General features: G+C 40.6%; 1 protein-coding gene across 3 annotated transcripts in view; it reads left to right on the top strand.

The window, feature by feature from the left end:
* Nucleotides 1–13583, top strand: part of MYO1D (myosin ID) — a 349377-nt gene that overhangs the window by 255630 nt on the left and 80164 nt on the right. For all 3 annotated transcript variants that reach the window (XM_025851229.2, XM_073879410.1, XM_073879409.1), the window contains one exon: nt 11609–11763. In XM_025851229.2, coding sequence (XP_025707014.1) covers nt 11609–11763 — 155 coding nt within the window. The remainder of the gene's footprint in view (nt 1–11608; nt 11764–13583) is intronic.

Raw genomic sequence — 13583 nt, 5'->3', positions numbered from 1 at the left:
TTGTTTAAATTTTTTAAAATTCTATTTCCAGTTCATTACTAGTATGTAGAAATATTTTTGTGTGTTGGCCTTGTGACCAACAAGAACTGGTGACCTTGCTAAACCTACTTATTAGTTCTAGGAGCTATTTTGTAGATTCCTTGGGATTTTTTTTATGTAGATAATCATGTAATCAAAATAATATAGAGACATTTATTTCTTCCTTTTCCATTTAAATTTCTTTTAAATTTCTTTAAACCTGCCTTATTGCACTGGCTAGGGCTTCTTACTGTATGATGTTTCCCTGTGGCAGTGACATTGGAAATTCTTACCTTGATTCTGATCTCGGCAGAAAACCTTCAGTCTTTCACCACTAAGTGTGATGTTAGCTGCAGCATTTATGTAGATGTGATTTACCAGGTTGAGTTCTTTTCTAATCCTGGCTTCTTGACAGCTTTTTATCATGAATGGATGTTGAGTATTGTCAAGTGCTTTTGTTGCGGGGTTGTGGACTGCAACAGCCAAGAAAGAATTCTTGAGACATTGTATGATGCAACTTAGTAAGTTTATTTAAATAGCATGGGGACAGGACCCATGGGCAGAAAGAGCGGCACATTTGCTGTATGAAACTGGTGGGTAGATGTTTAGTGCTCAAGGGGGAAGACACGTGCAGGGAGGATTAGATCATAAATTTTTCTTCAAATTCCTACTCGTAAAACTACTTTCACAAAAAAAAATTTTTTTCATTAGAAAAAAAACTATATTCACAAGATTTCTCTGGTGATTATCATTCAGCTTGCTATGTACTACGGGTGAGATGTATAGGCAGTCATGAGACCCTTTAAGAATGTAGCAACCAGCACGTATCTGATCCTTATCGAAACTATGTAGGCTATAAGTCAGCCTTCTGGACTAATGGTGAACATTTTTCTGCTTCCATCCCTCATTCCCCCCTGACCAATTTTTGCTTCTTAAATCTTTAAAGTCGTTAAAGGGCAAAGGGCTCATCTTCTGTAACTTCTTCAAGCTGACAGGGGTCATAGAGATGTCCCTACCTATGGACTGAAATTGGTCACTATCTGTCCCTACAGGTAATTATAATGGAAGGCCATTGCTGTAGAGTCCAGAGTGGACACCAGAGTGAATTTTTTTCGAGTAGGAAGGATCATCTGTCAGCTGAGTGAAGAAGTTAGTACCTGCTTGCACATATCTCAACAATAGGAGAGAACAAAGTGAGAGGGACAACACATTAAGATTATTATTTTTTTTAAAGGTTTACTTATTTGTTTTGAGAGAGAGAGAGAAAGAGAATGCCAATGGGGAGAGGGGCAGAGGGAAAGAGAGAATCTCAAGTGGACTCCCCACTGAGCACGAAGCCTGATGCAGGACTCAATCCCAGGACCCTGAGATCATGACCTGAGCCAAAATCAAGAGCCCAACGCTCAACTGACTGAGCCACCCAGGTGCCACTAGGATTATTATTATAATGAAAATAAGAAGAGTGGGGCACCTGGGTGGCTCAGTCGGTTAAGCGTCTGCCTTCAGCTCAGGTCATGATCCCGGGGTCCTGGGATCAAACCCTCCATCGGGCTCCCTGCTCAGCAGGGAGCCTGCTTCTCTCTCTCCCCCTCTCCTGTTCATGCTTGCTCATGCACTCTCTCACTCTCTGAAATAAATAAAATCTTATAAAAAAAAAAAAAGAGAGAGAAAATAAGAGCAATGAGAAGACACTTTAGCGTGGACCATAGTCCAGATCCTGACCAGAAATGTAACCAATCATTAGGTGACAATATAGGGTATTTAAAAGCACCAATTTGATTATTCATATTAGTAAGTAATCCTGTTCTATTTTTGTCATAATCTGGAATGTAGATGCAACATTCTGCTTTAATAATGGCACATGTCCCCCCTGGGGGATGCTGCTGTTAAGACATCTAATCCCATTCTATTTTTAGAACTGCTTTACACACTTGGATCATTTCAGTGTTTAATGGTGTAATGCTTTTTTGAGAACCATTTAAGGCCTTAACTGTCTATTTATCAAAGGCCTCCATGTGCCATATGACATCTTCTAAACCTGATGGAAGAAAAATAGATGTCAGATGGTCACACCAATGAAACATGGATCTTGTCCATTGTAGATATGGAAGATATGGACTTGCACTAGTCTTAGTGCTATGGCGATGCTTCCCAGCATGACCTGTAGTGCATTTTCCAATCCAGCCTGGTGGAATCCACGGCCACAGATTGGCCCATATAACCATTGTGTTCCATTAGGTGCTAGCCATCTGGTGCCTGGTCGCCTCGTCCAGTCACTAACAAACCAGTCATTTGCCTATAAAATAATGGTATGGTCACAGGCGTCGGGAGGGGTGGGGGATCCATCCCATTTGGTGAGTACTTTTGGGGCATGAATCAAGGGTATGGCTTTATTGTTCTCAGTATAAAAGGGCCTTTTGGCTTAGTTGTCCTATTGTGCGAGTAAGCCACATATATCCATCCTGGGTATATCAATAAAAAGGACTACATAGTTGGGGAATTTGTTGTCATCAGCCTATCTGTGGGTTGGCATATTCAGTTAAAGTTTAGATAGTTTGAGGATAGGAGAAAGGCCTCTTATGAGTCCCATGTAACATTTACCATAGGCCAGCAAGAAACATTCTTTTTGGTGATAGAAATGTCCCTATATGTGCTGGTATTGGGGTGACATATCATATCGGTTATGTATTGTTGTAAATAATGCCAATCTGTACCTCGTAATGGAGAAAACCACCCAAGGAGGCCTAAAGTGCTTGGTATGGGCAGAAAGCTACAAATCCAGCACAAAGATTGGTTTTGTAGCTCAACATAATGTTGTACCCATTGTAGAAGAGAGTTACCGCTTAGGTATGGTGTGTAGGTGATAAATAGAAGAAAAAAGACCTTCATTTGTTCTTATCTCATTGTTTAAAGAGGAATTTGAGATCTTCCACCATTTTACAGGAATATGAAGGCACGTTGTCCAGTTCGTTGTCATCTTCCCACATCCAGGGTAACCCAGGGCTTGGCCACCCATTATTCCTTAAGTCTGTAGTTAACCCCGGGGTGTGGGGTTCACTCTGGTTTTAAGGAGCACTTTTGTTATCCCAGCCACGTAGAATTGATCAAAGTGACAGCTGAGTTACACAGTTGTTGGGCGAGTCCATTCCATTGACCAGCGGTTTAAATAATCCTATGCCCATGGGGTCCCTTTTATTATCCCCACAGAGTAACAAGCAGGAGGACTGTCTATACATGAGCTATTATGGCAGTATCTCTGAAGTTGACCTCAAGTTATCTAGCTTAGGCAAACAACAAACATTTAAAGACAAAGGTAGAATCTAACGTCCATAAGGATGCATTATTGGAACATAATTTTCCTCTCCAAATTCACCCTTATTTCCAGATAGCCAAATCAAGACTGATTCGTTTGTAAATCAAGTCCAGTTTTAACAAACTTGGCCTAATTATTTACATAAGCTCAGCAAGAATCGTGATTGATCATATAGATCCTTTAAAATCTGCTTTGTTGGAACTCTATATAAGGAATCTCTAGATTGAACTCGCAATAGCTACTCGAGGGCAGAGCCACGCCAAATAGTTGTCCTCAGACTTGCCTGCAATACCTGTAGATTTGGGTGTATATCCTGAGGTTTCCTGCACCTGCCAGGAAGTGACATTCTTTACTCACTTGGTAGGGCTGCTGGGAACCCTGTAAGCAAGTTATCAGACCAGCATCTCCAAGGGGTTTTATTGGCTCCATAAAGTCAACCTTGATTCCTTAAAGCTGTCTGGTCATATCTGAGTCTATGACTGTCTCTCTCACATACAGCATTCCTGTGAAAGCCTTAGTAATATAACCAGCATTTCCAATGGTGTCCTATTACAAGGAGAACAGATTGTTTTTGTTTTTTAAGTATTATTTAAATTTCAGTTAGTTAACGTATAGTGTGATATTAGTTTCGGGTGTACAATATAGTGATTTGACACTTCCATACAACACCTGGTGCTCATCATAAGTACCCTTGATTCCCATCACCTATTTCCTCCATCCCCCTCCCCCCCCCCACCCCCCGTTTTTTTTTCTAACTTAAGAGTCTTTTTTTTGTTTTTCCTCTTTTTTTTTCCTTTGCTTTTTTTTTTTTTTTCTTTCCTTTTTTTTTTTTTTTAGATTTATTTATTTTAGACAGAGAAGGAGAAAAAGAGTACAGGGATGGGCAGAGGGAGAGAGAAATTTCAGCAGACTCCACACTGAGCACAGAGCCCAACACAGGGCCTGATTACACAACCCTGAGATAATAACCTGAGCCAAAACCAAGAAATGCTTAACTAGACTGTGCCACCCAGGTGCACAGCCATTTGTTTTGTTTCTTAAATTCCACATATGAGTGAAATCATATGGTATTTGTCTTTCTCTAACTTATTTCACTTAGCATAATACTCTCTAGCTCCATCCATGTCATTGCAAATAGCAAGATTGCATTCTTCTTTATGGCTGAGTAATATTCCGTTGTATATATACCACTTCATCCATTCATCAGTCGATGGACACTTGTGCTGTTTCCATAATTCGGCTCCTGTGGATAATGCTGCTGTAAACATCAGAGTGCATGTATCCCTTTGAATTAGTATTTTTGTATTCTTTGGGTAAATACCTAGTAGTGTGATTGCTGGCCATAGGGTAGTTCTATTTTTAACTTTTTGAGGAACCTACAAGGAAAACAGATTCTTCACTTGATCTTTAGCCAAAAGACTGAGAAACGATAGGAGAACAGATTCTTATTGAACTTATGCAAATAACTGTAATTGCCATGAAAGAAAGAATACTTACTGAGAGCTTGAATTCCGGAGGGTTCCAGTAAAGAGAAGAATTAAATGTTTCAATTTGTTCACAAAGGAATACTTTATCACATTTCCATAAATCTTAAGAGAAAGTTTCCTTAAATCTGGAAAAGCAAACCTTAGAGAACCAGCAGTGTTTCAAATAAGAGTCACAAAAACTATAATCATTTTCCTCAATTTAGCCCCATATTACTAATTCTAGTTGTTTGGATACAGCTTTTTCTGTTAGTTTTGGATATTCTGACCCATTTTAGTTTTAAGATTTTAAAGAAACCGGGCGCCTGGGTGGCTCAGTCGGTTAAGCGTCTGCCTTGGCTCAGGTCATGATTCCGGGGTCCTGCTCAGCAGGGAGTCTTCTTCTCCCTCTGCCCCTTCCCACTGCGCGCACGCACTCTCTCTCTCTCAAATAAAATCTTTAAAAAGATTTTAAAGATATCAAAAACCTCTGTTTGTAAAAAGTCCTTTTCCTGAATCTCCTTGAAGACAAAACTCATTCCACAAGAGCATCAAAACAATAACTATAAATGACAAAAGACTCAAAAATAGACATGGTTGAAGATCTGATATGAGAGTTCATTATAGAGTAGCTGACAAGGAAATGTAGTTAGTTATTCCTGTGACACATAGCATTTTAATAATTAAAATTTCAAGTGATGACCTTATACCAGAACATATTAAAACTTTAGGAATTTCATTAATTTCTGGAACAGGTAAGCATTTACCCATACAGCATAACCTAAGAAGATTTATCATCATTTGTTTGACAGTGCTTCCCATGTAACTTAACATACCAAATAAACAAGTCTAATTAGGCAAAAAGACTTCATTTACAATCCAAATCTCTGGGAAGTTGGATAAAACCCTCAGAAAGTTCTAAGCACATGCCTAAATAGGATTACAGATCATTATAAATTTAATATTTAAATTTAACCAAGCTGGCAGTAAGAGATTCTACGTGAAGCTCTATGGTTGTTAGCAAAACTTAGCTCCTTTAACATTGAGAAGTTTTAACCTTCTTAAGTAATCAAAGACCTGATAAAGACAAAACATAGAATAAAGAAAAGGTGAAAAACTCTGTTTACATTTTCTTATGAAGAGCAGACCAACAGTCCAAGAAAACTTTGTCTTTTTAACAAGGAGAAAAGCAGAATTCCTTTTTTTCTTAAAGATTAATTTATTTATTAGAGAGAGAGAGTGAGATAGTGAGAGAGTGAGCGGGTAGGCACACAAGCCAGGGGAGGGACAAGGGAAGAGGGAGAGAGAATCTCAAGCAGACTCCCCACTGAGCGCAGAGCCTGCTGTGAGGCTCAATCCCATGACCCTGAGATCATGAGCTGAGCCGAAATCAAGAGTTGGATGCTCAACCAACTGAGCTACCCAGGCGCCCCTTGTACTGGTATACTTTTAAAATCCATTCATTTCCAGGGCGCCTGGGTGGCTCAGTTGGTTAAGCGACTGCCTTCGGCTCAGGTCATGATCCTGGAGTCCCTGGATCGAGTCCCGCATTGGGCTCCCTGCACAGCAGGGAGTCAGCTTCGCCCTCTGACCCTCCCCCCTCTCATGTGCTCTCTCTCTCAAATAAATAAGTAAAATCTTTAAAAAAAAAAAAATCCATTCATTTCGGGCGCCTGGGTGGCTCAGTCGTTACGCGTCTGCCTTTGGCTCAGGTCATGATCCCAGGGTCCTGGGATCAAGCCCCGCGTTGGGCTCCTTGCTGGGCGGGAAGCCTGCTTGTCCCTCTCCCACTCCCCACTGCTTGTGTTCCTTCTCTTGCTGTGTCTGTCAAATAAATAAAATCTTTAAAAAAAAAAGAATCTCTTAAAATAATTTTTAAAAAATAAAATCCATTCATTTCAATCTTAGCCCTGACCATACATAAAATTATTTCCCTTCACAAACATTCTACAACTTTCTTTTTCATTCAGATTTTGTCCTAAGCCTTTTCTCTAACTAGTCTCATTCTAGGACAGAATTTCTTCTTCCCTCAACAAAAGGTATTCCCATTCCTTATATCTTTCTCATGTGTCCCCTACTTTCCTGAAGACAGAGTTGCTTTCCTTATTTCCATCAGTCTTAATTACATTTAGCAGAATTCTAACTCTTAGAAACCTTAATCTCCAGAGAAAATTAAGTAGTAACCAATTGGGAAGAGTCTCTTATACCAGGATTCTTTATATATGAGATTTATGAACACATTTCATAATTTCTAAAACCATGCTTACCAATAGACCCAAGTATCCTCAGTTTCTCCATGGTAAGAAGCCAAAAGCACAAACCTACGTTTAGTAAACAGTGCTTTAGTATTTATTTGGGAAAGACTTAGATATCCAATGAATTCAATCCAATTCATCATTTAATTTAGCAAAACTTCAAAGTTCCAGGTTACCAAAAATTTTGAAAGCTATTTAAAAGTTTTACTTATGAGCCTTTCATTTATTCACCCTACTTGTTTTAACAGTTACCCACAAATACTTTGAGACAAAATTAACCATCATTTAAGTCACCTTTTTGCTGACAAATTGCAACAGAGATAACAAGAGCTTATGTGACCTTCAGTAAACCTTGGTAGAATAAAAGTTTTATATTTAATGCTGATAATTCTAAAGACATGTTCTACCTAATTAAACTAACAAATTTAAATTAGCTGAAATACCAAATATGTTACACCAGGGTCCACTAAAAGTGAATCAGTTTGTTCCCCACTGTCAGTATTTATCCGGGACACCAGTGGGGAAATCTGAAGTGGGTGGTTTGAGTTCAGAGAGGGATTCTCTTCACTTCTTGATAGCCGGGGGGGGTGGGGGCGGGGGGCAGAGGTACAGAAGATGATGGTACAGGAGCTGGTTATGTAATCTGTGCCCAAGGTGGTGCAGAAACAGGAGGAGGGGGAGGTAGAGGCAGAAGAGGTGAGGTGCCACCAGCAAGGCTAGAAGCAGATAAAAGCCCAGAGGGCAGAGAAAAAGGACTCCTGGTCCTAAAGCTTGTCATCTCGGACAGGTGAAGAGACACACATTTTCTTTCGACCAACAGAAAGTGAAAATAGGCAGTCCCTGTTGGGCCGGAGAAGACAGGGAACCTCCCTGAAGTGAAAAGAGTTTCAGCGGCTTCTTGGGAATGTTCCTTAAGGTCCCCATCCCAAGGTATACTTACCAGACAACTAACCCCGGAAATGAGTGAGGGAGAAAACTCCCCCCAAACAACAAGAGTCAGGCAACGTTCATCCAGTCCTCTCAAGATATATTCCAGATCTGTTGCACAAAAGAAGAAGCAAACAAAGATCAGACCAGTAACTCAGGAAAAAGAGGAAGACATATACAGGATCTTGGCAACAACCTGTTTACAAGAGAGACAAGGGAGGGGAGCACACAAAAAACGACAAAACACAGGGAAGGTAGTGGGTTAACAGGAGGTGGTTAGCTGATGGTGGATTGAGTAGAGGTGAGGAGACGAGTGTCCTCGAGCCCCTAAAGGAGTCTGGACAGATCAGGGATTTGGTACAGGGCCATAATGGCCTGACCCTATGGGATCTCAGTCCATTTTCCCTGCCACCTACAAAAAGTTCCAATGGATAAATAGTATTGAACCTTAAAGACCCATTAATGGGCCTTTTTGGGTTTATCATCCTTCAGAGATTATTGAGGCCAAGCATCATTACAGAAGAAGAGGAGGCACTTCTTCTTTAAATCCTCTTGTCCAAATTGACTCCCTTGTGTTAGGAGACAGCCCAAAGGAGAATCCTTTGGGATCAAGGAAGCTGATCCCATAGTTAATTCCTACAAAACGAGGATAGTACATTAACTAATTAGTAGTCCATTACCAAAATCCTTCTCAGCTTCCAAGTGGCATCCCATCAGGAGTATTACTAAAGGCTCCTGGGTTTCAGAGTGGCAGGAGGTGTCTCTGATCTGGACCACTCTGACACCTTTGTACTACCTGAGAAGGGATGTTGACCTCCCTTCACTTCCCTGCAACATCCTAGACTACAGTAGGTGCTGGTGAATGGACTGAATCACCACAGAGATTGGGGCTGCCTCTTTCCATTTGGGGAGGTTGATATATTTAGCAACGAATAATAATACCCTTTTAAGCCTCTAGATCTAGTATTAATGGATGGGGTAAAGGCCATGGCCTTTGTTAAGAGGGGGCAGCTATTCTATACCATATTAAGCATAAGTACTTCTAGCTTGGATATATATATCTTAGATATATATACCCAAGGTAGAAGTGCTTACAATCTGAGAGCAGGTTGGAGAGTACCAAACAGCCCCATGGGGAAGGACAAATGAGAGACATGAAACACCAAAAGTATGGCACTCCTATCTAATCTGAGCAACTTTCTCAAGAGCATTATCCATGATCCAGCCCCAAGGGAGCGGTCCCCCTTTGGGTGGATGTCTCAACTGGGTAATAGCTCCCACTGGTCCCTTTTGGGAAGCACATGGTCAGATGTATCTTAGATTTTATGCTCATTGAGAGATCACACCAGGTTATTTAGGAGGAAACCTTACATGGGAGTCTTCAAATGTACGGCCATCCTAATGACATGTATGGCCTTCCTGTGACTGAGAAGAATGCAGGTATTGAAAGAACAGGTAAAACAAGGAGGGTCTGGTTTCTGAGCCCAGCACCATCATGGCCAAGATACTGTTCTTTATATTGTTGGATTCGATTTGTTGACATTTTGATGTCAGGCAGCAGGAGTTTGTCTTCCCCATAGTACAGCCACAGGCAAGAGGTTTTCTCCTAAGCCCTAGGACAAAACACATTCAGAAGGGTCATACTGTTCAGGACATCTCTGGAAAAGAACAAGTAGAGACTGGGGGAATAAAAGGGACTTAACAAGTCACACCGAGGCTCTTAGATTCCCTCCACAATCACCATGCGGGTTGTTGGCGGATCATGGAGTGCAATGGCCAAGAAAGAATTCTTCAGACATTTTACAGTGCAACTTAGTAAGTCTTTTTTTTTTTTTTTTTTTTTTTACGATTTATCCATATACTTGAGAGTGTGATAGCACACGGTGGGGTGGAGGGGCAGAGGGAGAGGGAGAGAGAATCTCAAGCAGACTCCCCACTGAGTGCAGAGCCCCACACGGGGCTCCATCTCACAACCCTGAGATCATGACCTGAGCCGAAATCAAGAGTCAGATGACCAACCGACTGAGCCACCAATGTGTCCCTTAGTAAGCTTATTTAAATAGCACGGGGACAGGACCCATGGGCAGAAAGAGGTGCACATTTGCTGTATGAAACGGGTGGGTAGATGCTTTAGTGCTCAAGGGGGAGGACACGTGCAGGGAGGATTAGCTCATAAATGTTTCTTCAAGGGGCGCCTGGCTGGCTGAGTCAGTAGAGCGTGCAACTCTTGTTCTTGGGGTTGTGAGTTTGAGCCCCACGTTGGGTGTAGAGATTAACTAAAAATAAAATCTTCAAAAAAATTAAAAAAATTTCTTTGAATTTCTACTTGTGAAACTACTTCCACAAGATTTCTCTGGTGCTTCTCATTCAGTTTGATAATAACTATCAGTGAGGTGTATAGGGAGTTGTGAGACCCTTTAAGAATGTAACAACCGGCACGTATCTGATCCTTATCTAAACTATGCAGGGTATAGGTCAGCCTTCTGGGCTAAAGGTGAACATTTTTCTGCTTCTATCCCTCATCACTTTTTCCACATCAAGTGATATGATCATGTGCCTTATGTATTCTGTTGCAACAATGGATTACATTGATTAATTATTGAATATTGAACTAGCTTCGCATTTCTTAGATAAACTCCACCTGGTCATTATATATTATTGTTCTTTATATTGTTGGATTCAGTTTGTTGATATTTTGTTGGCCGTTCTTACATTCATGTTGATGAAGGCTATGGGATATTGATTTACAGTTTTCTTGTACTGCCTTTACCTTTTTTTGATGTCAGGATAATGCTGGCCTCATAAGATGAGTTACAAAGTGTTCCCTTCCCCTTAAGAAGAGATATGGAGAATTGGTGTTATTTCTTCTTTAAACCTTTGGTAGAATTCACCAGTGAAACCATCTGAACCTGGAGTTTTCTTTTTCGAAAGTTTTTTTTTTTATTGTATTTATTTATTTGAGAGAGAGGGCATGAACCAGGGGAGGGACAGAGGGAGAGGGAGAAGCAGACACCCCACTGAGTGTGGAGCCTGCTGCAGGGCTTGATCCCAGGACCCCAAGATCATGCCCTGAGCCGAAGTCAGATGCTTAAGTGACTGAGCCACCCCAGGCACATCTTTTTTCAAAAGGTTTCTAACCACAAATTTAATTTCTTCAGTAGATAAAGCAATACTCAGGTTATCTATTTCTTCTTGGCTGAGTTTTGGTAGTTTGTGGCTTTCAAGGAATTATTCGATTTCATTCAAGTTCTTGAATTTATGTACACAGAGTTGTTGAAAATATTTCCTTGTTGTCCTTTTAATGTCTGTGTGGTCTGTAGTGCTATCCCCTCCTTCATTCCATATTGGTAATTAGGTCGTCTCACTTTTATTCTCAGACTAGAGGCTTAACAATTTTATTGGTCCTTTGAAAGAACCAGCTTGTTGTTTTCACTGATTTTTCTCTTTATTTTTCTGTTTTCAGTTTCACTAGTTTTTAGTCTTCTCTTTATTATTTCCTTCCATCTTTCTTGTTCCATAAGCCTTGGATCAGGGTCACTGATCAAAAACAATTATTAAATTACAAAATGTATTTTTAAATGTATTCTTTGGAGAACCATTCTAATATTTTTCCACGCTTTGTCCCTTTGCAGTTGACTGGTCTGAGCGTCTCCAATGGAAAGGACCAACTTGTAGTGTTCCATACAAAAGACAACAAAGACCTCATTGTCTGCCTCTTCAGCAAACAACCAACCCATGAGAGTCGAATTGGAGAACTTGTTGGAGTCCTGGTGAATCATTTCAAGAGGTAAAGCTTGATTTTTGTAACTGAGGCACGTCTTGAGCATATGAAATCTTTCATCATAATTCTCACTGAACTTGTATTGGGCCAATTTCAGTGTACTGAGTTACTTTCCTTTATAAGAACAACTTAAATCATCTGTTTCACAGAAGGCAAAATTAGCATCCAGGCGTAGTTTCAAGACTGGGAATGAGCCTCTACTTTTCCAGCCTCCAGCTGAACCAACAATGAGAGATTTCCCCACCAGTGATTTCTTCATTGCCAATCCAAATGTAGTTAAGACAGAAAAATGACTTTATATTCTTATTGTCACAGCTTCTCGTTTATTCCAAATATAATCAGTGAGTGTGTCTAATGTGAATATAAATTAGAAGACAGGTTTAAGATGACATATTGTTCATGAAGACTAAAGGAATTTCTGAGAGAGGCAACAACCTATACAAAAACATGGAGTTTGGGTAGCACATGGCATAGTCACAGTAAACCTAGATGATGTCGGCCGGGGGGTGGGGGAGGGGGAGTGTTTTGAACAGTGATGTGAGAAATATACACAGCACAGACCCAGAGGGCACTGTGGACCAGTGAATGATCATTTTAAGCAGGGGAGTGATTTTGTCTGGTTACTTATTGGAATTGCTTTAGAGATGGAGTTTTCCTTCCTTGTGGGACATCATGGAGTATTTGGGGTAGGGTGTTTCTGACTCCAAAGGCAGATCTTCTTCCCACTGTGGCAGACTGTCTCTGCCTCCCCACCACCCTGATGCCAGGGAAAAACCACTTCTCAAAACTCAGTGACTGAGAAATGAGTCCAGTCTCCAGTTCCATTTCTTCCTACACGACACTTCCTAAGTTGCCAGAAGTAATCAAGTCTTCTTTATTAGTAGTGGTTTTTTCTTTAGTTTAGACATAGCTTTTCTTTTTCTAAGCAAAGACATCTTTAGAATCAGATGTCCCCCCTGTCTAATTCGACTGTGTTCATTTTTGCGGACCAACGTGTGCAGTATAACTTTAGAAGTGCACTGCACAGACCGTTTGTTTTGTTATTAAACCTTGTACTCTAGATCGAAGTAGATCTTTACCTGTGTAGTTAAATGTTTTTCAATGGTGTAAATTAAAAAAAAAAAAAATGTGTAATGGTCACCTGGTGGAAAAAAATAAGAATCTAACTAAGGAATTACCCCGAAATAATGGTAAACAGATAGGCCTTTGAAAAATTCCCTTCCGTCTGCCAAAGAGAGGGAAGAGAAATACTGAGGCATTTAGAATGGAAGGGGAAGACCTGGCAAAGGCATCTCTCCAGTAATGCCTGCCACTCGAATTAGCAGGCTTATCTTCCTCTTACTATTTAGTTCTAGCAAAGTAAGGATAATTCAAGGGATTTTAATTTGGATGCCTGTACTAATGAATAGTTTTCTTCGCCTGGGAAATTAAAGTATTTTTCTCAATCCGGGTCCTTGTTTAGCAAATTCCAACTCCTGTTAAAATACTTCTGTAAGGATCTGTACCTCTGAAACAAATAATGCAATGAAGAAGATAGCAGGAGGGGAAGAATGAAGGGGGAGACATGGGAGGGGGAGACCAACCATGAGAGACGATGGACTCTGAGAAACAGAGGGTTTTAGAGGGGAGGGGGGTGGGGGGATGGGCTAGCCTGGTGATGGGTATTAAGGAGGGCACATTCTGCGTGGAGCACTGGGTGTTACGCACAAACAATGAATCATGGAACACTACATCAAAAAAAAAATACTTCTGTAAGTGACAGAAAATGTGAACCTGGTTCTAGAACTGTCAATTGCTTTCTCTCCCTCACATATGCATTCTGAGAT

The sequence above is a fragment of the Callorhinus ursinus genome, unplaced genomic scaffold, assembly GCF_003265705.2.
Source record: "Callorhinus ursinus isolate GAN/ISIS: 27379988/994484 unplaced genomic scaffold, GSC_fseal_2.0 scaffold34, whole genome shotgun sequence".
NCBI lineage: Eukaryota > Metazoa > Chordata > Mammalia > Carnivora > Otariidae > Callorhinus > Callorhinus ursinus.
This window is presented reverse-complemented; position numbering and strand designations above follow the sequence as displayed.